Source organism: Aulostomus chinensis, chromosome 11 (genome assembly GCF_037954235.1).
Source record: "Aulostomus chinensis isolate RoL2024-O1b breed Wild chromosome 11, RoL_Achi_v1.0, whole genome shotgun sequence".
Taxonomy (NCBI): Eukaryota; Metazoa; Chordata; class Actinopteri; order Syngnathiformes; family Aulostomidae; genus Aulostomus; species Aulostomus chinensis.
Genome location: NC_141330.1, coordinates 15,624,451 through 15,650,635, shown reverse-complemented (window position 1 = coordinate 15,650,635; position 26,185 = coordinate 15,624,451). Strand labels below are relative to the sequence as shown.

The window sequence follows — 26,185 nt, the reverse complement described above, 5'->3', positions numbered from 1 at the left end:
TAAATAGAGAGCTGCAGGAAACTGTGTTTTGATTCCATGGTAAAGGACGCAATATTTTTACGAGCAGTACTCCTGTGTTAATATTAAGCCTACACACAGATACTTATTTTGGCATGTATTCTACACCCTGGTTTGATTCCGTTTCCCATCACCCTGATAAAGTGATAGACGTTTATATGCCCCGAAAGATTCTGGAGACCCAGACCGACGCACAGAGGAGGTCCAGCAGAGGGCTTTTATTGTAGAGACCTGCTCTTTAATTCAGCCGCCATGTCAGATGTTGGCACAGACTTTCTCTTGTCTGAAATGTAATATCCATAGGAGGCGCGCACACACACACACTCTCTCTCTCGCTCTCTCTCTCTGTCCAGCAACCTCTACTCAAACACAGTCGGTGGTCAAGGACGCCCCCCACCCCCCACTCTCCCAACCCCAAGACAAACAAGTCTTATTCAAAAGCTGTAATAGGCTCAAAGTGATTTTCATCATATCAGTGCCGGCAAGCCAGGAAATATTTGTCTTTTATTTGCCTCCGGATTACAATGCGTTACACTCTGATATGCATTTATGGGCTTTATGTGCGTGGCAGGTTGTGTGTGTATGTTGTGATCAGATATGCATCAGTGTGTTTTACAGTGTTGGCAGTAGCACCACACAAACTCATCTGAAGCAGTGAAATGACTTTCTGTCTGTGTGCTCACACTCGCCTAGGGGGCTTATTTGTGTGCTGTATTTAGGACACAAAGAACCTGGATGCACTTTGTCAAAATATAAATGTATTTAGATCAGAGAGTTGCTTTTTTTTTTGGGGGGGGGGTGGACAGTGTATGTGATGCAGTAAGAGGTATGAAGAAAAGCAGACAGATGGAGAATAATGAGGTGGGGACATTAAAGGAGAGGGAAACAGCGTGAGGGGAAGGGAGATGAGGCTATTTCTGAGTTCACGTCCCAGCTGAATGTTTATTCTCCTCCTGTGCTTTTATGTTCCAGGGTCCTGCTGGTACCAAAGGAGATAAGGGAGAACGAGTAAGTCATTCCACTCTCACCCTTCAACCGCTGTTTAGAGCAACTCAAGTTTTACTGCTGCCTTTTTTGTGCTGTGGAAATAGTGCTTTGCTGCTCTCTGACAATTACGCACTGATGTTTCCCGCCCTTGTTTTGAAGAGTTAGTCTCCATGACACTTTTACTGTTTTTCTCATTTGTCTTTGGTGCAAACATTTCTCTCCCTCCTTCCTCCTCACTCGGAGCAAATCAAATCAGAGTTCATGGTCCAATTTTGCAGCAGAGCAGGTCTTTATTGTTGCTGACTCGGTGGTCAGGTCAAACCTGGTTCTGCCTCACTTTCATCAACATTTAGGGATATTCATACCCTGCTGCGGTTAATTTGTCAGCGGGAGACTCAACATGAAAGAAACACATAACAGGATTTTTCCCTCAGTGTTAGAATTTTGTGTGAAGTGACCCAGTGAATAAAGCTGGTAGTATCTCATAGTGAAACTCATTTCACAGTCTCCGAGTGACTTACAATAATTGAAAAGGGAAGACTGAACATTTCTCACCAGGCTTATGCAGCATACACAATAAATATTAATATCATGTGAACAAGGAGCCTGCAGCCTTGTTTGTGAAACACTTCTGATGTTGAATGTTAAATTAAAGGTGCCACCAAGTCAGTTGATTTATCATTGATTATTCCCATTAAGTCTTGATGTATATGACCTCAACACTGCACTGAACATCATTACCCAACGCAAGTGCAAACAGTCTAAAAAAATAAAAAGACAGACAAAAGGTTGATTTTCAGCATGTAATATTGCAGAAGACGAGTCAAACAAGGATAGAATTGCAATGTTACTGAGATGTAATTACCAAATCTACTCTGCTGTTGCTTGTGTGCTATCTGTTTCTCACTCCAACACCCACCCACCATCAGCCGCTGATCTGGAGGTTTACATCCCTGAATTGAAAGACATTGCTGAAGTATATGTACTAGAGTATTTACATTGCAGGTTACTTCTCCATCACACGTGAATGAACCCATCGGATACTTTGGGGAAAAAGATTATTTGCAGGAAAAAATGGCGAAACCTGATGAAGATGATGTATTTTCCTAAAGACTGGTTACTTCAGGAGGACACAAGCAGAGCAGCACCAGTGAAACACACACAAACACACACACCACTGTTACAGGACCTTTAGAGGTCAATGCTTCGAGGTTGAGCACTGGAATAAATACATAAAATGTGTACTTTTACCTGTGATACCTAAATAAACTTGATATCAAATACTTCTCTCCTTTAATCCAGTAGAATTTTGAATGGTGACTATCATTCTAACCAGAGTACTATTTTATCCAGGTATTTCCATTTTTATGTGAGTAAAGGCATTGGTGTTCAGCTGGAAGCATGTGTGTATGTGTGTGTGAGACATCCTAACAACTGTGTGTGTTCATCAGGGTGATGTGCAGACCCAAGCAGCTGTGCGTGCCATCGCCCGGCAAGTGTGTGAACAGCTCATCCAGAGTGAGTCATCAAACATTTCAACACATTAACACACATTTATGGATTAAAAAAAGCCTCTGATCTCACCAAAAAATAAACATTAATTCATCCAAAATATTTGTGCCCTCTGTCCTGCAGGCCACTTGTCCCGCTATAACTCCATCCTGAACCAGATCCCTGTCCAGTCAGCAGTGTCAGTCAGAACAGTGCCAGGACCTCCCGGAGAGCCAGGTCGAAGAGGTCCTCCGGGACCTCAAGGAGAGCAAGGTCAACCTGGCAGACCAGGATTCCCTGGTACCAATGGCCAGAGCGGACGATCAGGAGAGAGTGGTGAGAGAGGAGGATGTTCCAGTGTTCCAGTGCTCAGTGTGCAGTTGTTTTCCAAGAAACACTATCTTGTTTATTTACCATCACAACAGTAAAGTGTGCGGCCTGTGAGGGGATGTGAGTTAAGCATCATTGTTGCCAACATCCAAATAACACCATATCAATGTTTCCTGGCTCCACACAGTGGGAGCCAAACAAAATAATGGCCTCAGTCACATTCGAAAGGCTGCACTGGTGATATTTGTGTATGATATTTTGCTGCTGCCTGGGTATATCACGAGATGCACTGCCATGATTCCCAAACTTTGCGACTCATAACCCTGGGGTACACACAGTTACATCAGGAGGTACACCAGAACATCTGTAGTATCCTCTCAAAATCCTCCATCATAAATGAATAAGTGTTTAATATTTTTCCAACCTGTTTTCTGTGACGACCCACTCCTACTCTTCATCTGTGTGGATCTCTCAGGTTAGTGTAGGGCTGAGGGTGGGACACAACCTCAGTATGTCCCAAGCACCCTTTGTCACCCAATATGTTGCCTGGCTTGCTCAAATATGGATAAATGGTTGAAACGACCTCCCCCCTCACCCATGGGAGCAGTGTAACAGTGAAAGACCATCTGTCCCTGTGTCTGACAGAGTTAGCATTATCGTTAGTAGTGTTAGCATGGCTGCTGGTGCTAGCGTAGCTAGTGTCAACACTGACAGTGCAGAGGAATCCACATTAGCAAGAAATAGCTGATATTGCGACTGGTCTCATGTGCATCATGTCAGTTGTTATTTGATGACATACGAGATGCTCATGATCAGAATAAAGAGAGAACTATTGGTAACACCGTCAAGTCTTCATAGAACAGGCCTGCTGTTTGTGTGTCAAACTTCCTTTTATGTGGCGGGTTTACAAATTCGATAAAATGTATCGAGAGAGTTGACTTTCTGTATAGATAGAGATGGTACAGGGGTGCAAGATCCAAAAATAACTTTAGGAACCACTGCTGTGCAGTAATGAAAGACCGGCTCTGAAGTACAAGAAACAAACCAACTCCTGCAAGCTGCTGTCCAGGCCTGAAGACAGTAACTGTAACAGCCATGAGGTCATTGCTCCACTATCCTCCAGCTTTTATGAGGCTCCATCTTCATCACTTAAACACGCAACCCCTACACACACACACACACACACATACACACACACACACACACACGTGCCTGCAGGGTTAGGAAAGCTGAGAGGCGTCAGGAGATGTCCAGCATGGTAACCTCCTTGTCTGCGGTTCAGACCTTTGATTCTCCCCATGAACATTTACAGTCTGCAGACAGGCTCACAAAAACACATGCACGCACACGCACACACACACACACACACACACACACACACACACACACACACACACACACACACACACACACACTTGACTATTTAATAGGCCAATAGTCCAAATGTTACAAATGATGTATGACTGGTGTGAGAAAATTTGGCACATTATTATGATTGTGAGGGCAGATGTTCTGTACAGAGCTGACACCAAAAATCAGGAATAAAACTGAAATCAGTAAACTTCCATTACAAAGTAGATTCCATATTATATTGTTATGATCAGGAGCAGGCTAACGCTCAGCAAGTCGCCATCGAGACAAGAAACTATCACAGGATGAGGCTGCCAGAGGAGTTCATGTCTCCTGGGTTTCGTCATTGTGATTATTTTCTCTTTCACCATGGGAATTGATTAAAAATGTCATCAAGTCATCGGGACAGAAAATGAGCAGATCACTAGTTTTATGTGGTTCTTTAATATTATATTAGAGTGTACGGAAAATATTCCATGAGATCATTGAAAGAGCTGCGACACTGAGCAGATTTTATTAGACTGATTATGATTTGTGACTGAAATCTGCAATGTACTGATCAGGTAGGTTCAAAGGCCTAAATACGTCATGGTAAATATGTGTAAGTTTGTTATGATTGTAGCTGGAAGAGCTTGTTTTATATCTTTAGAAATGAAGCTGAGGGTTTCCAAACTAGACGAGATCAATCTGGGGATTTCTGAAATTATTTGAGTGAAACAACACAATTCAACCAACTGTTTATCAACTTCTAGGATTATTTTAATAAATACAGGAGATGCTTTCCTCTTCCTGCCATTGTTATTTAAGTGTATTGAAATGCTGAAGAGTTCAAAAAATGCTATGAGATCAGAATCCAAAAAGGTTTGGAGCCAATTTTCTGACATGAAACAAATCAAAGTGTGACTTATAAGATTATTATACAGTTTTGATGCCAATTATTATTGTTAATGTTTTATCAGAATTGTAGTTGATTGCCATGTTATATTTTTGATCTGAAACATAGAGAAAAAGGGATTTAAAGCAGCATTAAAAGCTCAAGACCAAATGTCAAACTTGTGTTCGAGAGCAGTATTTTTTTTGTAAATGTACAGCTGTGAATCCGTTTGAACTGTGGGTGTGTGTTTCCAGGTCCACCAGGGGAGAAGGGAGACAGGGGTATTCCAGGCGTAGGAAGTCAGGGACCCCGAGGACCACCAGGACCCCCAGGTAAGTCCCACGCTCTTCACATTCACATTCTTCTGTCTTCAGTACCTTCATGTTGCTCTGTCTCTTAACACAGACCCATGTTCAGACAGACCTGCGGCCGTGTCCTCTCAACAAAATCAAACCGATGACAAATGTTGAGATCGTTGGATTGAATTGCCAGAGTTGGAAACTTGAGTGACGTGACTGTCAAAAATTGGATGATTTGTCAAAATCACAAAAGGTTTAGAATCAACTTGGACCTGATCACCAATCACTTGTGACTTCCCTATGAGATGGGCCCTGTGACTCTCCTCAAGCTCAGAGATAAATCAACGGTTTGTCCAATGTAGTGGCATTTAATGAACACTTTGAATAGATGTGCTTTGGATTAAATGATGATGTTTCATCTCATTGAAAAAGTATAATTAACTTTTGCTCCGTTGTGGTTGTGTTTTCTTATTAATGTGCAGCAGTGCTCAACGTGCTTGGTGCTGTAGCACATTTTTACAAGATTACTCTCATAAATGTTACATAGAGCAAAGACAAGTGGCAGAATCGTTAAGTGAAAGAGGGAAAGAAAGAAAAGAATTAAACACAGTTAATGAAGCATTGAGTTGTCGAACCTCTGTACGTAAGAAGCAAGCAGAGGTTAAAGACAGTGTGTTTAGTTGTCCTTGGGTGCCCTGAAGTTTGTGCAATGACAGCATGTCAATTTAGGTTTCCATGCCAACAGCCACAGGCAGAGGGATGTTGTTTTCATGCCTTTGGTTCTACTCTTGTGAACAGATCATCTCAGGAACACCTTGAATGGAACATCTTCAAATTTGGCACAAAGATTCTGAGGATGACATGAGAAGAACTCAGTGGTCAAAGACCACCGTGACCTCACAAACACGTTTGTATGTCACTGCGCTGATGACAGATGCCTTCAAGGGATTTCTTCATGTTTGGCACAAACGTCCACTCAGACTGAGGGATGAACTTGAAAGATTTTGTGTCAGAGTTCAAAGGTCAAGGTTATTGTGACAGGAACACTTTGCTGCAGCCACGGTGCCATTTCTCTTTGGCCTTAACTCCAAAGTGACTACTGATACAAACACTGATCAGTGTACAAAAATGTGTAATAGGATAAAATGATCAGGCATTATTTTATGCAAAAGTTTCAAGGGTCAGCCTCACTGTGACATCATGATTTTCGGCAAAAACACTTCTCTGACTTTTCTATTCAACGCCATCAGTCAGCATCAGGCAGGGTGCATTTAATAGAACTTTAAAACTATATTGATCTGGTATTTGTGCTGACTACTGAGGTGAATCCTGATGTAGTAAACATCCAACAGAAGCCTCCGGCTACCTCTCAGCTATGAACTGCAACTGTGAAGCGACGAGCAAGCTGCCCCCTAATTTTTAATGTCATGTTGTTCCGGCAGCAGAGTGAGAGCTTTAGAGGAGATTGAGGGGATGATGGCGTGGTGACAGAATCGACCCCAGATGGCACATTCCTGTTTATTTTCCTCGCTAATCTCTCTTTACTACCCGGCTCACCACGCGTCACTGCCACAGATGTTTTACAGTTTCACATTTGCTCCATCCTCAGGCTTGCCAGGTGAAGGACGGACAGGCAGCCAGGGCCCTCCCGGTCGGCCTGGTAGCCCGGGGACACCGGGTAGGCCGGGCAGTCCAGGAAGCACCGGATCAGCTGGCCCACCAGGATACTGTGACCAGAACTCTTGTTTGGGATACAACGTCGGAGGTGAGCATCACTATTCAAGCCTTTAGCTGATCCTTGAGGCTGAATGCTGTGTTTAGCTGGCAGCAGTGATTGAGTGTGGTCTCTCACACACACACACACACACACACACACACACACACACACACACACACACACACACACACACACACACACACACAACTTGGAGGGAACAGAAGCTGAATACCTAATTTTTAATTGGGAACAAAAATGATGCCAGAAAGCTATTATAGTTTACATTAGCAACATCTGGGTCTTTTGTGCGTGCTGCTTTTTCACACAACAGAAATGAATGACAAATACATTTTATGATAATTATTGTAATTTCTGCTCCAAAGGAAAAGAAAGGGTTTATTATTCGACAGTGTAGATGAACTAAAACAAAACCATACTTGCAATGGGACAAAAAAAGCATTTTGATTGAAATATTTAGACAAAACACAACAAAGCCAGATGAACAAAAACTGTCTATGTAAGTGTAATTTTGTCCTTTTGGAACTGAATATTAATTTGATCATCTCTTTACATCTTGTAGAGACTATTCAGAGCGATCATCAGTTTTGCCACCTTATAATTCATGTAGACATTTTACTTTTATATTTGTCTATTTAATTCTCATAAACAACTTGAACCCTGCCCAGTCTCTCCATCTTTCAAAACAAACAGAGAGATATTTCACCGTGACAGCGGCTCTCTGATAGTTACTGTTCCCATAAAGCTCCAGCGAAATCCGCCTTTTATAGTTGTTCTGCCGTGAGGTTTAAACAAACATGTCCACAATGATGGATTAGGACGTTAACTGTGTTATCTGTGTTAAGATGTAATAAAGTGTGATATTAGAAACAAACACACACATACAATTACCGGGCATCGTTTTATATTCAGACTGACAAGGACCTTGCAGGGCTCAGCTGGGATATTACACATCCACCAGCGTCTGACACGTCGTCCTGATGATGCATCATCTGCTAAAGTCACTGACGGATGAGCCTTCATCCATCAAATCAGATTTATTTAATACAAATTGAGTCCAGTCAGAAGGTTTCTTTTATGACTTTGCCTCTAATTCTCATTCGTTCAAGGATTAAATCCTGCCTCACTGACCAATTCAGAGGAAAATGACTGTTATAAAATACAATTCTGCTGTATATTGTTGCTCTCATTACATCCCCACATTTAGTTTTAAAGGAACAAAGCAACTCTTTGTCAGACTGACACTCAAAATGGTGGCCGTTGGTGTGTTCCTTTAAAGTTTGCTTCGACATTGTGAGCATTTTGGTTTTATCATCACTCTGATATCTTAGTGATCCGTCACCTCCGAAAAATGTTTTTTTGCCCTTCAAGTTCACACAAATTGGTGTTTTTCTCCCCTGCATCATTTCTTTTTGACTCCAGAATGCAGAAACAAGCTTCGGTGACTTGACGGCTAACAACAACAAAACTGTCGAAAAATGTACAAAACTCTTAAGGACATCACCCAGTGCAATCCACGCCATCTTTAACCAGCCATTATCTCAGCAATCCATGAACCCTTTTAGCTACAACTATATAACTATTCCCTTTCCCATGGTTGTTTATGGTCGCTCCAAGCGCCCCACCTGGCACCGACAGCAATCAACCGTCAGTGCTATAGTTTGTTTCTAGCACAAGTCAATGTGTTTTTGGATTATTTCGTATATGACTGGATTAAGAAGAAGTGGCTTATATTTGACAGTGCACTTAGTTTGTAATTTTGACATTTGTAGGCAGTTTTGTGGTTGTAGTCACCATTCAGAGTCATAAAGAATCGATGCAAGAGAGAAAAAACATCTGTGTGTTGAGGACACTTGGTTGTTGATGCTTGAAAGGCAAACCACACTTGTTTAGTGCAGTAGCACTTTCAGGTGGCATCCTTCACTCCTGAATTGGTTCATATTTATCAATATGAATTCGAACCTGCGCTTGTATGTAAAACTGCAAAAAACTGCATGCGCTCTGAACTACCAACACTTAATCGTATGCTGTCAATCTTTATTTATACTTTCTCATGTGCAGAAAGCAAAAAAAAAAGAGACCTGACGCATATTCCATCTTTCCAAACATTTACTGTGACCGTCTTAATATTTACTTGAACTAAATTTATTGTGAGAATCATTGAGGGTCTTCGTCTAAAGAGGAAGATTCCAACACTAATGTTTCTACCTCTCAACACCGCAAACCAACAGCTGGAAAAGTTGGTGCTGTTGGTTTGATTGAGAGCTCTAATTCCTCGGTGTCATTTGGTTTCCTCTTGATGTGACGTAACATCTCCTCCTCCCTGTGTTCTTCTCTCCCCTGTCTATCTGACTGAAGTTCAACAGGACTATAGGAATGATTACTGAGGAGCACTCTCCACTCGTCCTCCTCCTGTGCTCTCCTCCTCCTGTGGCCTGTAAATAAGACTTTAAAACTTTCAGTGACTCCCTCACGGTGCCAATATTTCTTGGGATTACCTCGGTGTTTAACCTCTAATCCCTGCAGCAGCAGTTTTGAGAATTACCTGTCCTGCTACGCTTCATTTCGACAAGATCTTGGGATTTGAACGCCTTTTATTCACCCATTTTAAGCATTTAAAAAAGCAGAGTGGCTCTATAATAGGACAAGGGATTAGTTCAATGTAATCTGGCTCTGCAATCATCTGATAGTCTTAAGAGACAAAACTGGATTTACTTTCCATCCCACCGACCAAAAATAAGAACCCACAATGCTGCTGTGATGATCATCACCACCGCTGATCCTCGCACTCACAATGCTTCGCTGCAGCGGCCTCAAGCAGCTCCAAACTCAAATCTCCAACGCTAATCTCATCTTTCAGAGCTGATGAATCAGCTAACTAGTGATGAGTTGCTTCAGTGCTGATTCGCTGGATTCTTTACTGAACAAGTGTCTTGTCTGTACGTTTCATATAAACTCAGCAAAAAACCTGGATGTGACCCAGATGGGATCTTTTCATGTCTGTTCCTAACACTCCCTCACCAGATTACAGAATCTAACCTGCTTCAAACACCAAACTTTGCATGCCTCCCATTCTAAACTTCAGCTTGATTTATAACCTTTTATTACCCGCTGTGATCAACGGTGGTGGGATTTCTGCCCCTTCATTCTCGACCGTGGTGGTGGTGGGATGTTGGATACACACTTCAACTGACCCCAAATATTCCCACCACCTCAGTCCAGCCTCTGCCTCACACCGGCTACCAGCCCTACAACCCTGCTGCAGTGGCTTACAACAATGACCAAGGAGGTGTAGAGGAGGAGGAGGAGGAGGAGGAGGAGGAAGAGGAGGACCCTTATTACCGCGGTTACCCCTCCCAGCTGGCTCACAGGCGCTATGGTTACCTTTCAAGCCCCACCCACTCTGAGGATGTGGAGCTGAGGTCGCCCGGTGTCGTCAGAAGGTTTTCGCGTGATGTCACCGTTATGGAGGAGCGTGAAGACTAAAGAGGAAGGCTGGACTCACCTCAAGTGCTTGAGCCCTGCACGCCACAACACAATCAGATACACACACACATACACACACACCAAGTCCAAACAGAAACTTTGGACCCCTCGCTGTATCCAGTGGTTTGCTCCACCTGGTAAAACTCTGTAAATAGCTCTGTGGACTCTTGTACGTTATCTCTGTTAAAGGGGGTCCGGAAAGTGCCTGATCTATGTTGTAGCGTCGTCCAGTGGTGGTGTTCATCCCTCAGCTCACTTCAGGACTCAACTCTCCCTGTGTGTGTGCATGTCTCCTGAGCCGACTATCATTGATGAGCTGGTACTATTTGTACATGCAGCTTTTTATATTCCCCTACGTTGTTCTTGTTTCCGTGTGTTCATGTTATTTCTCCGTACGGTATTGTTGTTTGCTTCTCTTTGGCTGAATATTATTGCGTTTACCCCCCCCCCCCCCCCAAAAAAAAGTTTCCTTGCACACTGTGGAACAGCCTCGAAAGATTGTTAAATTATATTTTTATTCAACATCTTCTGTTTCTATTGTGTTGTCGCAAACATTCTAAGTTTAAAAAAAAACGTAACAGATAAAATGTCTGTGTTTTGTGTTGCTGCCTCCTGCTTGTTTTGTCTTTTTTTAATGCAAAGTCAGGGCCCGCTCACTCTGGATGCTGCTGGCTGACTGGGTAATCTCTGACCTCTTGTCTGGAACAAGACCAGTTATTTGTCAAAACCAGTAAGAACTGACCCACAAGGTGGTCCTGATCTAGTAGAAAAAGAACATGTCTCGACAGCACACCCCTCAGCATCATATGAATTTATTTATTTTCTATTTTATTTGCTTTTATAACCAATAAATCTGTAATGAGATGACAAATACTGGTTTAGGTCATTTGTTGAGGACAAAAAAGGGGCTCTAACGAGACATTAAAAAACACTACTTGACAAGAAAGACTAGTAAATGGTTTATTAGCCTATTTTACAACACTTGATTCATAATTATCCAACACCAGAAGAAAAAGGGAATTCTTCCAAAAAGCACAATGATGTGAAAGTTTTCAGTTTTTTTTCCTGTGAACCGATGAGGATGAAGCTCTACCAGATGTCACTTTTAGGAGCCAGATCGGATTATTTCCTCAGAATCTGATTTCGTCTGATCGGCAGATGAGTGGTTCTCCTTCTCATGTCCACGCTGGAAGTATAATGACCAGGTTTGTGTTGATAAAACTTCAAACGACGATGTTTCATCTGAACAGACCACCCCTGAACTTTGGTGCCGTCGTCCAGCCTCCATTTCATTTCATTTTGAAGTCTTCAGGGCTGTGGAGAAAACATAAGGCGGCATTAGTATGGGGAGGGATAGAGGAATAGATTACATGAAAAACATGGGGAGAAAAATGACAGATGGGAAACCAGACAGATCTTATCTCTTTTTTTCTCTTTTTTTTCAAAATGAGACCAAACACAGCATCCTCTTTTTGTGTTGTTCCCCTTTAATTTCAAGTCGAGATTGCAGCAGACTGATATTATCAGGGCACGCTGTATTGGTTTTGATCCAAAGTAGAAAAAATGTTATTATCAAGTGTAATAGCTCCGCTATCAACTACAGCGGTATGTTTATGTTGTCAATTTTCTGTCTGAGCGCTTGTTTGTGTGTAGGGTGTGTGTGTGTTGTATTGGGATGGAGGAGGGGGCGAATATCCAATAATAATCCTTTGCCTCTGCGCCAAGGTTTCTGAGAGAATATTAACTATGTGTTTAATAAAGGGTAACGATTAAAATCGCCCTCAATGACCTGAACCAGCTATACACACGCACACACACTCAGTAAGAATGAGTGGGAAAGAGTGTGGGTGAATATTAACAAGGCTACGGCCCCTCTCTTAAATAAACCAGGATCAGCTTGACCTTGACGACCACGCAGCGACAGGCCTGAGCAGACGCACTGATTGGCTGAAGATTGGACCAGTAAACAATAAGAGGTGGCTCATTTATCACCACACACACTGACAGCCCTGGTGACCATAACACAAATGTGCTGAGCGAGGCGCTGAGGACAGTCACTGCATGAGAAGAGTTCCTGGATCTCCTGAGACATCTGTTTGCTGCATGAAATATGTGGAGGGGGATTAACATCCTCCCTGACACTGAAGTACTGTACCTGTGTGGAAGGGTCAGTTCACTAAACCTACAAAATGACTGCTTTTATTTAAGCAGACTTGTTCTGTCTCGGTACAACGGATGTTTCTTTCTGGAGCTCTGAAATACGACATTATGACTGGACCCGTTTCCTCGGTAGAAAACGGCTCCAATGAAAACAGTTACCATTGAAAAACGGAGGGTTTGCTTCTGGAAACACATGTTGCTGTTAAATCTTGTGAGTGACTTAAAGAAACAGAGCCAGGAACAGAGAGATATACAACACAATGGACAAGCGCAGCCAAAGCTGCTGGATCTCTCTATGAGAACACCTCTGATGGTAATTTGGGTTTTTAAACACTTCCGTGTGTTACTCTTGTATTACTGGGGATGGCTTGTTTTGTTTTGTTTATAAAGGGGGTCATATTATGTCCCCTCTCTAGTTTAATACTGTAATATTAGTACACATTAACGGTCAAAAAGGTCTCTGATTACAGTTATACAGGCTATGACTTGAACCACTCGTGCTACTCCGTCAGAAATGGCCTGTTCACCTTCCTGCACCGCCTCCAAAAATCCCACATTCTTGTGATTAGCAAGCTTCTTAGAATGCCACGCCTCTTTGTAAGTGGAGTCTGCTTCCTGTGGGAGCCTGCAATTAAATCTCCCTCACAGCTGGAGCACCAAGAAAGATACAGGGGTACTTACAATTTTGATGAAACCCCTTATGATGCGTTAAGGGGCATCGAATCTGATGCAGCTCGTATGAACTGCAGTAATGAGCTCAGCGACATCCGCACCCTCCGAGTGGCTGACAGAAAGACCACCGGTGCATTCAGGTGATGAATTGCCATCCTGACCCAGTTAAACCAGCAGGAGACGGACGCACGGAATGATGGACGGATGCTGAGCAGGCGCAAGGTAGACTGCTGTCAGTTAACCAGTCACCATGATGTTTACTGCAGGGGAGGCCGCAGAAATGCAACAGGGGGACATTATCATGGGAGGGTCAAAGTGTCAGTCTAATCTCCCACCAAAAAATACTTCACTCAGAAAAGCCATGAATATGATTATGGCAAATAACAGGCAGGAAGTGAAGAGTGGTGCTACATTTGACCTTTTATATTCAAAGTTTCAGCTTTCGTCAGGTTTTTCTACCGAGTTACATCTGCTGTTAATTAAATTCCATGGCAACACGACCACAGTAGAAGCTGACAGGCTGTCACGTTACTTCAGTCTTATAATGTACTGTCTGGTTCCTACCAGCTTCTGGGTTTCAAAACAATTCTACACAGGTAGTGAATCCACTGTACCTCCACCTAACAGTCGAACACACACCCGACCGTCTCCACATGCAGCCCTCTGTGCACCACGTCGCTTCCTGACAGCTTTTTGCCTGCCGGCTATCACTCACGCCACATCCATGTGTTTGTAGCTAAAGTAAAAAAATAGTGCTTCATGTTTTGTTTTGTTTTTCCCATGAGGGAAAAGTGTCAAGAGTCAAACTGACCACAAGAAACGATGGCAGGCGTTCCAACTGGATCGGCTCAGCTTTGTGCTTCTTAGTAAAACCATGAAAACAACACAGTACCATGTCAAAGTGTGTGTGTGTGTGTGTGTGTCCCCTGCGGGTTCACACACAGCGGAGCAGGTAGGAGGGATTTGAGTAAGCTGCGCTGCTTCAACTTCTCCTTTAGTGTCAAGCTCACAAATCAACAACCACATGAGAACAACAGGACCTGTTCTCAGCAGACGCAGGTTGACGTTTTCAGTCCAAATGTCTCCCAACAACAAGCAGAAAAAAGTGACACATTTTTCAAAACTGATAGCTGTCGATCGTATCAAAGCTCTCCATTTACCGGCCACTTTTGATTAAGAGAATCACTTCATTTGATTGACAGCTGTAATTCAAACCCCTGCAGGATGTCTGACAGCTGCTGCGCTGATCATCTGATGCTTCCTGATATATCAGCTGTTAATGAGAAGTGGGACTGAGATGGTCCTCAACTCAACATCGCCCCCTTCTGGATGGTTATTATTAGTACAAAAAAAAACAGGACTGTCTGTGTGTGTGTGTGATATCCTCAAAGGACAAAAAGGTTAGAATTGTCTGGTCTATGCTGTAGCAGGAAGCTGTTAGCATGAATATTTAGTAAATTCAGGCAGTCAGTTGAATAGGAGTCGTGCTACAAATGGAACTTGATGGTCAAGCTAACCTTGGAGCAACTGAACAAAATGTTTTGAAGGGATCCTTCTGGGCTTTTGCCAGCTGGGCTTGATTTTTTTTATGTATTCAGGTCAAAACAGTTAAAAAGGAACAAATAAGATTAAAACTTAAAACCTTAACAGTGACAGTGAAACGTGTGAATTAATCCTGAGTAAAAAAAAAGTGCTTGTTTGGACTTTCTTATTTTTAGGGATGTTATGAATCAAATTTAAAATCTATTTCCCATCCATACCGACAAAATGTATAAAATATATTTTTATGTTACTATGATTACAATTAATTTTAAAGTTAGCCATGTTTTCCGACTGTGCTTCCTGACCAAGGTTTTCCAAGGGTGTTCTTTGTTGTTTGGTGAGAGTGTAATCAAGCCCAGCGGTGAAATATTCATCTCCTGACATCAATGCGTGTGTTGTGTTCCTCTACATACGGCGTCCACAGCATGGGGAAGGCGTCGATCTCCTCCTGGGTGTACTCGCTGAGTTTCCTGGGGACTTCTCTAGGCTGAGGTAGCTCCTCCGTCAGGTTCGCTCGGATGTCATCTGGCAGTTCCTAATGAGGGGAAGATGGAGGACCAGAGTGAATTGCAGGCGCACACACAAAAATAAAGGGGGGAATTCTACTCCATTGCTTTAAGTGGGCTTTGTTATTATTCATTATTAAGGGAGGACCAGAAGATTTATTAAGGGAGTTAAAGGCAAAAACGACCAAATACACTGGTGAGTAGCAGAAGTGTGCATTGCAGATGGAACTGCAGATATTCACGCGGCTCAGGAAGCCATCTGCTTGTCATTAGAGATGCACACTGAACGCCATCAGCTCTGTAATTCTGTCACTATCACTATCAATTCTATTATTTATTTTCCACACCTCGGGTATTAGATCACACGCCAAAACACAAAAGCTCTGCTTTTCCGTCCGTGTTCCGTCCATCCACACATTAATCAGTTGCTGCTTCTCACAAAGGTCAATTTAAGATAGTCAAAGCCAAAAATGTCGTGAGTGCACGCCCGTAATTCTCTGCAAGGAGTGAACTGAATGGAAACATGTCACCTGAAGCAGTAGTCGTGTAGGTTGCCCCCCCCCAGGGGCAGTGGAACGAGGTGAACACAGAAAACACTTGTCCCTTCCCTTGTAGCTGTTTCAGTCTCCACCCCTGGTCAAATGTCTGCCTGTTCACTTCACCTGCCAGTCACTGCTTTTTGATGCAGGGAGGGTTTTTTGTTGTTGTTGTTGTTGTTTGTTTATCTTTTTTTTGTTTGTTTCTCAGCCTTCTGCTGCTGTTGGAAACAAGTTTGATAAGAGCAGCATAACTAAAAAGTATATTGTCATTGCAGTCAGAGCTGAGGGATGCTGTAGAACCCTTAATAGTTCTTAAACATTGATTGTGGTAATAAAAATAATCAGCCAAGGATGAAAAATGGTGTCAGCAGCATCCCGTTTGATTGACAGCATCGGAGCAGAGGGACATTTGCAGCCAAGTTCAGATGCTGCCGGCTAAACTGCAGCGGATCTACTGAGTGTCCAAGGAGTAAAGATGCAGGGCAAGACGTGTTTATTTTTGTTAGATAAAAAGGAGACTTGAGCAGAACAGAAATAGATATTTCTCCTTTTAGGTATCTGACTTTTTTTTTTGCCTCTTTGTTTACAAAAAAAAAAACTAAAAAAGAAACAAGCTTCAGGCCCAGAAAACGATAGAGATGGAACAAAGTCGGTAAAGGAAAGCGTTCCTACTTTCTCAAATGCATTAGCCAAGTTGTCCTAGAGTGAACCAACGCAGTGGAACGAAAGTGATCGGTTCTACTCTAATTAATTGATGCTACCTATTAGGACCTGGATGTAGCATATTAAAACAGATTTAATCTAGCTCATTCTCTCTCTCAATCTGCAGAAGGATGCCAGATAATGGATTAGTCTCTGGTTCGCCTGGATGATTTAAGTGCGAGAGGGTGTCAGCAGAAGCGATAGGGAGATCTTACGTCTTCAGGGAAGATGTGTAAGCGCTGCATCATGGTGCGTCGGTGCAGATTCCTGGGCAGCATGCCGTAAATGGCTAACTTCACAATCTGGTGAGAAAAAAGTACATTTTCATGGTTGACAAACAGTCGGCTCGCAGTTTCTTCTGGTTGAAAAGCCAAAATCATCAGCGTCCCCGACAACTTTTTCCCATATTTTTCAAAAGTCTGTGTCCAAAAACTCAATATTTTTCTCAACGTGGGGTTGCTCAAATCCAACTTGGACAAAGTTACTGGACTGAGACACGGGACAGAAATATTGGCTGGAGATGTTGGACAGAGGCAGCGCTGACAAATCACTCATGTGTCCAATTCCATTTCTGCCTCTGCTCTCGCCAACCCTCCAAATCTCATTTTAACTGAACCACCATCAGGACACACGTCTGTGGTCGGAGACGGGACGAGAGTCTGCATCCAGAGAGCCAACACACGAGTCCACATCCATCCTGATTTTCTAAACTGCAGAAAGAGAACCAAGAAACATAGCTCACACACGATGAGAATGATTAACCACGACGTTTATTAACGTACGCGGGTTACAAACCCTCGCTGACCACGTTTGAGCCATTAACAGCACATCCCCACGGGTGTTGTGCAACACCATCGCTGGCCGGTGCAGCGTTCAGCTTAGACACTGTGTTCCTGCGGTTACACTGAGCAAGATTTATCTTTACTTTACAATGTCGCACCTGCACATATTAAGTGTCCAAAACAAAGGCTTGCAAATTTATAGCTGTCTGTTTTTGTTTTTGTTTTTTATCCCACCACGACAAGCTAAGCTAAGCTAAGCTAAGGAGCTACCTGGTCCTTGCACTTCTGCAAAAACCCACATAACATTCTTCTTAGCATGCTAACTACCCTGCTAACATGGGAGAAATTCTTTGAAACATGGAAAGTCTCAGCAAGAAATACATCAGCTCCTGGGAGATGTGAATCCAAACAGTTTATATTTTGATGCTTTGAATTGTTTTTACAAAGGCTCCATCACTTCAGGAGATTCTACTTAGGGCTACCAAAACTTAATAAGATGGATGAATGGCGAATTTCTATTGTGAGATGCGGATTACTACACACAGTGCTCTGGTAAATGTGTATGGCAGCAGGTCTGCGCATCTTGGACCAATTCAAAATTGACCCACAAAGCCTTCATTGACGGAGCAGAAGAATAATGGCATTCGGTGTAATGGTCCTGTTTTTATTAATTGTTTTTAAACAACAAATGAGCTCTGTGGCTCAGAGGAATTAGCTGCTGCAGGCTTTTGGTGTCACACAGTAGATCAAGAAAGCTGCTTTTGATTTTATTTCTTGAAGCTCGAAGAAAAATGACCCCCAGACTCAGGCTACAGAGTTGTTCCTGTCAAGCTGCGATGTTTTGTAGGGTGGGAGTTCACTGCCAGTGGTGCAGCATTGAGGTGACATCCAGTTCTGAAGACTTATCAGCCTGGATGTCAGAAGCATAACGCTTCTGTAACACAGAGACGAGTCTGTAACCCCGAAACCATGAATATGCAACGCACCCTACAGCCCAGGAATTACTCTTGAACTGACGCCATTGTCACCGCCACAAAACCATTCACTTTCCCGCACTTCACATTTGATATGCGCAAGCAGCAAATGTGGAGGAAGGGATGAGTGTCAAAATATGCGCGCTGCACAGCATGTGACAGACACAGGAGTTAATCCCCCAGAACATGGGTTAAATCATACATACAGCATGAATAAAATCCATATTCATAAAAGACGGATCGACTTACAGCTGTGGGGTCCTTCAGGTGGAGCTGGCTGGCTGTGACCTGTTTGAATCCACCTGGATACCTTCAGAGAGACAGTTTGCCACACAAAAGTGGACTCATTACAGTGATCGATATGTTAAAAACATTGTGCACTGAGTCGCACACTTGTCCCAGTATATAAATATATGTATAGTCAACAACACATGTGCGGCGGTGTGTGTGTGTCGTTCTACAAGCTCTGGTGTACAATGCAAAATTAAAAGCTACAAAAAAAAAAGGAACTATTTTTTTCTGACCCAAACACAGGATAAGCTGCTCAAGAACAAAATGGCAACACAGTCAAATGGGTTTAGTTTATATGTGAGGTCGTATTCTGCACTCACCCCGTGTGTGATGAGTAGACTTTCTGCTCCCATTTATTTCCAGAGAAGGCGATGTGTTTGGAGTTTATTATCACCACGTGGTCGCCACAGTTGCCTGCAAAGAGATGGCACCAGTGCGTGGTTGTAAAGTATGACGAGACACACACCGAGAAATTTGAATGCGTTTTTGCACCTTTAGTTACGTGACAAATTAAATGAAAGACAAATCCGTACAATTGTGCTGCACTGTCTATTTTTAGACATGACATATTTTTAGTTTATCCATACCAGGGCTGCTGTCTGAGGAACTTGGACAACAAGATGTCTCCAATTTTACATCAAATACCAAAGACAGCAGCTTACCTCACTCCTGGTGGCCATTCTACCAGAGACTGATTTAAAAATGCTTCTCAGCATTAGAAAAAAAATATTCTACTGACATCATGTGGTTGTTTCACGCCACAACAGCTTTAAATAAAGGGTTGGTTTGTGTCAGGATTTTGTGTGTGTGCGCGTGTGTTTGTGTGTATTTGTTCTGCAGCAGCTAAACTACTCACTCTTTGCATGGTAGATAGGTTTGTGCTTCCCCTGTAATCTAACAGAGCACATGGATGCTAGCTTCCCAGGAGGCTGCATCTTGGCATCGATTAGGAACCAGGAGCGTGCGAAGGTCGCCCATTGCTGAAAGGATGGAGGACAGGTGAAATAAGCTTCCTGGTAAAGGCCCATCACGGAACCATGGTGACAAACCCAACACTTCCTGTGACTAAACATGGCAGAATAGATCCCGTTTTCTAGCCTACAGTTCCCCTCACAAATGTGAAGTGAACTTGCTCCCCTGATCAGACTGAATGAGCATGCAAATGCAGCATAATCGGCTTTGTTGCAACTGTCAGGTCAGGACTAACGGGTTCTTACCAGGTTTAGTAGTAGTAAACGTCTGGTGGACTCACGGAATGAACATCTACTTCTTCTGTCCACCCTTCAATATTTAATGTTCTCAATGTCCCAAAAACTATACGATCCTATTGAACTCACATTAAAAAAATAATTTCTGAAGCTGTCTGACACTCAGAAAGGTTTTATTAAGCCAATTATCGTATCCTGAATGAAAGCGGATGTAACAAATTACTTCACTGAGTCTCAAATCAAGAGCTCCTGCATTTCAGTCAGCGCTGTTCTGAATGAACCGAAGAAGCCTCTTAGATAAGAGGTGAAACGTCTTCTACAACAAAAATAAGTCCAGTTGACTCCGCCGAACTCTTAGACCACCATGACCTGGATGTCTGAGAATTTCCACACATAATGAGACGGCTAGGTAGCTAGCTACAAAGCTCGTTAGCCACCAATCCGGCGTTCCAATAGGGCCCGTGTCAAACACGGCTAAATAGTGAAACGGGTTAATAAGATGTTTAAAATTAATACAATTACCTGAGCAGATCGAGAGAAACCTGACATTTTAATTTCACTGTAGGCACATCCTCAACATTTGACCCTCAACGTGAGAGACGGTGGGTTTAAGATTTGTACTCGGCTGATTCGTGACTTACAGACTCACAGTTCCGCATTTATTTCAACCTTTTTTATTTTATATTCTAGATTCATTATTGTTAAAGATGTATATTATCTGTTTATGTAAAAAATTTTGGAGTGTTTAAAACATTCTAATAAAAAAACAAACACTCGAGGAATATTTTAAAAACGTATGAGTCGGTATGTGTTTCTACTCGGACTTATTTTGACACTACACGCGTTTCCTTCCCGCGACAGAGAGAGCGCGGAAATTTGACAACCTTCAAGTAACAGTCACAGAAAAGCTTTACGTGTTATTTATTTAACACACCGACAAAAGGGGCTTTTTTCGTGTCGTCTCGCCCCTCTGTTCAGGTTGTACTGGTATTTTTTTTCTTTTTCTTTTTTTTTTTTTACCTAAAATGAGAACTTTAGAGGAGGTTCAGGCGACGTTGCAGATCGCCAAGCTTAAGGAGGAAGACTTACAGAAGACCATCCACTGTCTCTCTTTCGGAGAGAGTGTTTCCTCTGTCGATTACTGCCTGATGGAGCTGGACGATACACTGTGCAAACACATCGAGGCGGGCCAAAGGTTAGATTCTTATAACCAGCATCAGTGTGTTGGTAGAACTCATGTACATAGTATTTTAATTTACGAAATTTTGTGCCTCAACTAATGATAATGAGATGCCACTTACAAAGTTCTCCTCGCCTAAGATAACATCTTCAATAGCTTGTTTTACTGAACCAACACCCCAGTAGCCAAAGGTCTTCTAATTAGTAAGGTAAAACGCAGACATTGCTCATATTTATGCAGAAAACAAAAACATAGCAAGAGCAAAATAAATGCCCTGTGATTCTCCCTTGTGATCCACCCTGCATGATCATGATGATGGTGAAGATTATCTACTGACAGTTCTCGTTTGTTTTGCAGTCTCGTGATCCGAGGAGACAAGGATGAGCGTGCCGTGTTATGTAGCGGCGATAAAACCTACGATCTTAAAATTGCAGACACGTCCAACCTGTTGTTGTTTCTGCCTGGATGCAAAACACCAGAGCAGCTAACCAAGAGCCAGGAGAGCTCTCACCTTGTGCATGCTCAGGTACGGGAATGATACACACACTTACAGCACATGAGTGTAACAGTTCCACTCATACCTCCCTGCCTCCTGTCTGTCTAGATTTGGGGATTTTGTAATGGCTACTGGGAACTGAGGAGGCAGCGCCCTAAACTGAAGAAACTGATGAAAGTTTTGATGGAGAATCCCTATGAAGGACCTGCTTTAAGAGGGCAGGAGGAGAACATGGAGAACCGGGTGAGAACTACTTGACTGTGTCGCTGAACTAGCATTCAGAAACAGAGAGAGAGCGTCAGTGAGACTAGAAACAAGCAAAAACCGCTGAGAACCACTGACAACAAAATGGTTGCATTTGTATTTTAATGATTTCCTCCATACGCATATGAAGATATACAAAATCTTGTTTGTGCAGTAAAACAACCATAAAACAAAATCCTTGAACCACCAGCTAGAATCATTAAAGATTCTACTTGACATGGATGGATACAAATCTTCAAACCCCGTGTTTAAGTGCAGGACACAAGATGTCTCCTCCTTCTCGTTGAGTCCATTTCCTCTGATTGTGACCTGGGGGCTTCAAAGTTCCACATGATTGCTGTGTTTGCCGAATCTGGGTTCTGTTTCCACAATGTTTGTGATGTCACAAATGCTTCAAGTAGAACCCAGTAAATGTAAAATCAGACTTCTATTGTCAGCCTGAGAACGTGCATCAGCACAGCTCAGATTTTCGTCTTTAAGCTTTGGAGCAAGACGTTAAAAGAAGCAAACAGAATCTGTCAGCAGAATTTTTTGCAAACTTCTGTTCGTTGCCAATAATTCCTCTGTTAGATTAAATACAAGTGATGAGGAAATTGTTTGTGACCTGATGAGTCTGCACATAATTTGGCTTGTGTGTGTGTGTGTGTGTGTGTGTGTGTGTGTGTGTGTGTGTGTGTGTGTGTGTGTGTGTGTTCAGTACACCATGCAGGATCTGCTTGAGACGATCCAGGCCAGTGAAGAGGAGCTAAAGGACCACCTAGAGACCATCCATGCCTGTCACATAGATGGTAAACTCAAACAAACACTGACCTGTCTTATCACTTGTTATTAAGGTTTGATATTTTTTCTTTCCTCCAGGGTTCTGGCGCATTCTGGACTTTGACTATGAGATGAGGCTACTTGGTCATGTGACTCAGCTGGTGGATTCTGAGTCATGGTCTTTCAACAAGGTTCCCCTTCAGACCAGTCTGGAGGAGCTGGCCCCCCTGGAGCCCAAGTAAGGGACCGTCAGTCAGCATCGCTAGAGAAGACACGTTTAGGCTAAATGTTGAATATTGTTGTCTGTGTTCTTCAGAGAGATGATCGAGCACTGTCTAAACTGCTATGGGTCACGTTACACTGAAAATGGTACTGAACTAACTCGACATTTTCATCAGCGTTTTGGTGTTGGCTGAGTCAAACATCTAAATATCTGCTTTCCTCCACACAGGCCAAGTGTTTTATGAGCTGCATGAGGACAAAGTGTGTCGGGCCACAGCGTTGATGCTGCTGAAGAACGCCGTCAAGTTCAACCTGAGGGAGTTTCAGGAGGTCTGGCAGCAGAGTGTCCCAGAGGGCATGGGCACACGACTGGAGCAACTCAAGGTTTGGATCCATCTCTCCACTGATTCCCTTTTATTTCTTAATTTGAATTTGAAAACTCACCTCAGCATTGTTATTGTATACTTTTATTTTACAATTCTAAGAACATGCCAACTTGGAAAAATCAGCTTATTGACCGTCCTCTCCAGAGTCAGACGGGAGAGTACCTGACCATGATGCCTGACTGTGGCTAGGTTGGCATTTCAATGTCACACTCATAATCACAAGGCTTGTTTGGTTTATGCAAACAGACAAAACAATCACTTAAAGTAGAAACCACACTCAGGAGGGAGGAGGAGCCCTCAGACCTTTCAGCACAGGGTGGGAGAGTTTGCTCTCTGTCAGTGCAGTAGAAACGAGGCGCATACATCATCATAGTTTAAAAAAAAGAAGTGCCAGAATCAGCATCTGGTTTTCAGTTGTCTTTAATGATAATTTAGTTTAAAAAAAGAAAAGAAAATCTTGGACATGGCCAGAGTTTTAGTCACATGAACGAAACCTATGGTGATATGCAGCCAAAAATCTTGGAATAATGAGGTTTCGAAGAGTTGAAAGAATCCATACAAGTCTAGTCTGTTGGAGGAGTTGGTGAACTAGACTGGAGGACACAGACGGTCGCTAAGCTCGCCGGCTGCAGCTGTTTGTTTCCGCTCATTTGTGCTGACATCACTTAAATCTTCCAGAGCGTTGCGTTGGTGGACCGCGCCTCCCGTCCCGAGACCATCTGCCTGCTACGGGTGGAAGATCTCCCAGAGGACACGCAGGAGCGCTTCAACCATCTTTTCACGCTCAGAGAGAAGTGGACAGAGGAGGATATCACGCCGTACATTCAGTAGGTGTCATCCATGCTGGAAATGATCTGAGCCTGTGACGGGAGCACTAAAATATCATCAACTTGATTATTTAGGTCATGCGGTCATCTGGTCAGAGTTGAGATTTTTCCCCTCACCAGTAACGTTCTGTTCTAATGTGGAATGCTTCACTTCCTCCCTCTCCTCCAGGGACCTGTGTGGGGAGAGACAGACCACCGGAGCCCTGCTGACCAAATACGCTCGATCTTCAATGCAAGATGGCATTAAGGTCTATAACTCCAGAAGGCCCGTTGCTACGTGAACATTTGTGTTGTCCCTGTCGCCTGATGCTCTGTTGCCCTGTTGCCCCGACCACTCATGCTTTGGTTCATTTATCCAACTTTTAGTTGTGACTAAAGCTTTTAATTTGTTCATGTAAAAATATTATAACATTTTCTTTTTTTCCCCTTTTTCTCAAATCAACCAGATTTTGGCAAATTATCGTGTTTCTTTTGCAGAGAAACCCACTGAACGGAATCTTAGTAGGTGCAGTACTGGCAGTTGGCCACAAGGCGGTGACCTCTGCTGATGAAAATAAGAATCTCCGTTGAGTAAAAAGACCAATGCAGAAGCAAATAATAAGTTATTTACAAACTCTTGCAAATGATTTATTGTAGATTTTGGTGTCGTCCATTTATTGATCAATAAAAAAATCAGCAAATTTTCCAGAATCTCAAATGTGGAAAGTTTATTGTTTTCTCAGTTTTCTATGAGATGAAACCGACCATCTGTTCAGTTGGACTCGCCGAATTGATAATGAGGCCGTTTTCTTCTGCTCCCCAGCACACTGTGGAATAACTGGTTATTAAAAATGATAATCAGATGAATCAATCATAAAAGTAATGATCCATTGCAGCCACATGATAACAAAATACCTTACAGCCCAATTTATCATTGCATGACCAGGATCTCTAATTAATTATTAACAAAATGAGCCCGGTTATCTGATAAATGAACAGATTGTACTCAAGTAAAAGAAAATCAGGTCAGTACACAGGAATGATGAGGTTGCTTTTATGTTATTGAGGTGTGTGTGTGTGTGTGCGTGTGTGTGTGTGTGTTAGAGAGACATCCTAAAATCAAACCAAGGAGTCAGTTTAAACTATTTAATTAAGTAAGGCTCCAGTAGCAAAGTGATGACAGCACAGGCAGCCATGATGGTCTAGGAGGACTGAGAGGAATGTCAAGATGACACCAAATCAAGATCCTCAGAAGAATCCTGAAACTCAGCCTCCTGACTGCTAGTTTCTGTCTGATCTTGGTTTTTGACCACTCAGCAGTGACTCAGTGTGTCTTAAACATCACTCAGACTCTGTGTTTCTTCAGTAACATGAATGTCTGTGTGAATCAGGCGGGGAGGAAGAATAGAGCAGACAGCAAGCAAACATCTGATTCCAAATAAAAACTGACACACTCATGTACATCTGTGTTTCCATAAGGCTGTTATCAGCGCTGGCTGGCTGACTAACCTTAGCATCACTCAGTGGGAGTGCTGATCTTTATTGGCAAAGGAATTCTCTCCCTGTGTGTGTGTGTGTGTGTGTGTGTGTGTGTGTGTTGTATCCTCTGTGAAATTATTAAATTAAAAAAAAATTAAGCATGGTATTGACCCTAGGCTGATGATGTCACACCACACTTGTTTGTGTTCAACTTTCCATCCATTTTGTACCTCTTATCCTATAGGGTCGCGGGGGGGCTGGAGCCTATCCCAGCAGCCTTCAGGTGAGAGGCAGGGTTCATCCTGGACAGGTCACCAGTCCATCACAGGACCAACACATAGAGACAGACAACCATTCACACTCACAGTCACACCTACAGTCAATTTAGAGTATCAATCAGCCTCGTCCTCTCTTGATGTCTTTGGACTGTGGGAGGAAGCTGGAGTACCAGAGAGAACCCACACAGGAACAGGGAGAACATGGAGACTCCACACAGAAAGATCCCGTGCTGGAGCCGAGACTCGAACCTGGAACCTTCTTGCTGTGAGGCAACAGTGCTGACCGCTGCACCACCATAAAGGCAAAACAGTGGGCCAGTCGTCTGAACATTTGACTCCAGAATGAATGTGGTTAGGAGCCAGAATTCA

At 42.9% G+C, this 26,185-nt stretch overlaps 3 protein-coding genes across 11 annotated transcripts in view; 2 read left to right on the top strand and 1 right to left on the bottom strand.

Moving 5' to 3' along the window:
* The window catches only part of col14a1a (collagen, type XIV, alpha 1a), a 150,628-nt gene extending 139,448 nt beyond the window's left edge, over positions 1-11,180 (top strand). For 5 of the 7 annotated variants that reach the window (XM_086218871.1, XM_086218869.1, XM_086218870.1 and 2 more), the window contains 6 exons: positions 991-1,026; positions 2,457-2,523; positions 2,641-2,832; positions 5,305-5,382; positions 6,959-7,114; positions 10,302-11,180. In XM_086218871.1, coding sequence (XP_086074997.1) covers positions 991-1,026; positions 2,457-2,523; positions 2,641-2,832; positions 5,305-5,382; positions 6,959-7,114; positions 10,302-10,570 — 798 coding nt within the window. In that variant the 3' untranslated portion in view covers positions 10,571-11,180. Of the gene's footprint in view, positions 1-990; positions 1,027-2,456; positions 2,524-2,640; positions 2,833-5,304; positions 5,383-6,958; positions 7,115-9,442 lie in introns of all 7 variants that reach the window. The other 2 variants (XM_086218873.1, XM_086218872.1) reach the window with 1 other exon arrangement.
* Positions 11,173-20,600, bottom strand: mrpl13 (mitochondrial ribosomal protein L13). Its single transcript, XM_086218882.1, has 7 exons — positions 20,469-20,600; positions 19,595-19,718; positions 19,059-19,152; positions 18,697-18,757; positions 16,907-16,993; positions 15,358-15,479; positions 11,173-11,884 (listed from the first exon to the last, which is right to left on the bottom strand). Exons 1-7 carry the CDS (start codon positions 20,493-20,495, stop codon positions 11,860-11,862), a joined length of 540 nt encoding a protein of 179 aa, XP_086075008.1. The 5' UTR covers positions 20,496-20,600; the 3' UTR covers positions 11,173-11,859.
* Positions 20,601-20,710: 110 nt separating this feature from the next.
* Positions 20,711-26,116, top strand: dscc1 (DNA replication and sister chromatid cohesion 1). Of its 3 annotated transcripts, none has more exons than XM_086218879.1 (10): positions 20,711-21,141; positions 21,484-21,652; positions 21,731-21,865; positions 22,584-22,674; positions 22,745-22,883; positions 22,962-23,014; positions 23,097-23,251; positions 23,932-24,080; positions 24,250-24,328; positions 25,783-26,116. In XM_086218879.1, the coding sequence occupies exons 1-10, from the start codon at positions 20,972-20,974 to the stop codon at positions 25,924-25,926; spliced, it is 1,284 nt and encodes a 427-aa protein (XP_086075005.1). In that variant the 5' UTR covers positions 20,711-20,971; the 3' UTR covers positions 25,927-26,116. The 3 variants fall into 3 exon arrangements, with proteins under 3 accessions (XP_086075005.1, XP_086075006.1, XP_086075007.1); XM_086218880.1 differs by lacking the exon at positions 25,783-26,116 and adding an exon at positions 24,558-24,770 and having other exon boundaries at positions 20,714-21,141; XM_086218881.1 differs by lacking the exon at positions 25,783-26,116 and having other exon boundaries at positions 20,754-21,141; positions 24,250-24,770.
* Positions 26,117-26,185: the final 69 nt, after the last annotated feature.

What these genes read in the sequence shown, in the direction of transcription:
- dscc1 (XM_086218879.1), top strand. Translation starts at nt 20,972, where the DNA reads ATGAGAACTTTAGAGGAGGTTCAGGCGACGTTGCAGATCGCCAAGCTT. An exon ending in AGGAGAACATGGAGAACCGG is followed by an intron (nt 21,866 to 22,583) that starts GTGAGAACTACT and finishes GTGTGTGTTCAG; the next exon opens with TACACCATGCAGGATCTGCT. An exon ending in CCATGCCTGTCACATAGATG is followed by an intron (nt 22,675 to 22,744) that starts GTAAACTCAAAC and finishes TCTTTCCTCCAG; the next exon opens with GGTTCTGGCGCATTCTGGAC.
- mrpl13 (XM_086218882.1), bottom strand. Translation starts at nt 20,495, where the DNA reads ATGTCAGGTTTCTCTCGATCTGCTCAG. An exon ending in ACCTATCTACCATGCAAAGA is followed by an intron (nt 19,153 to 19,594) that starts GTGAGTAGTTTA and finishes ATCTCTTTGCAG; the next exon opens with GCAACTGTGGCGACCACGTG. An exon ending in GTCTACTCATCACACACGGG is followed by an intron (nt 18,758 to 19,058) that starts GTGAGTGCAGAA and finishes GTCTCTCTGAAG; the next exon opens with GTATCCAGGTGGATTCAAAC.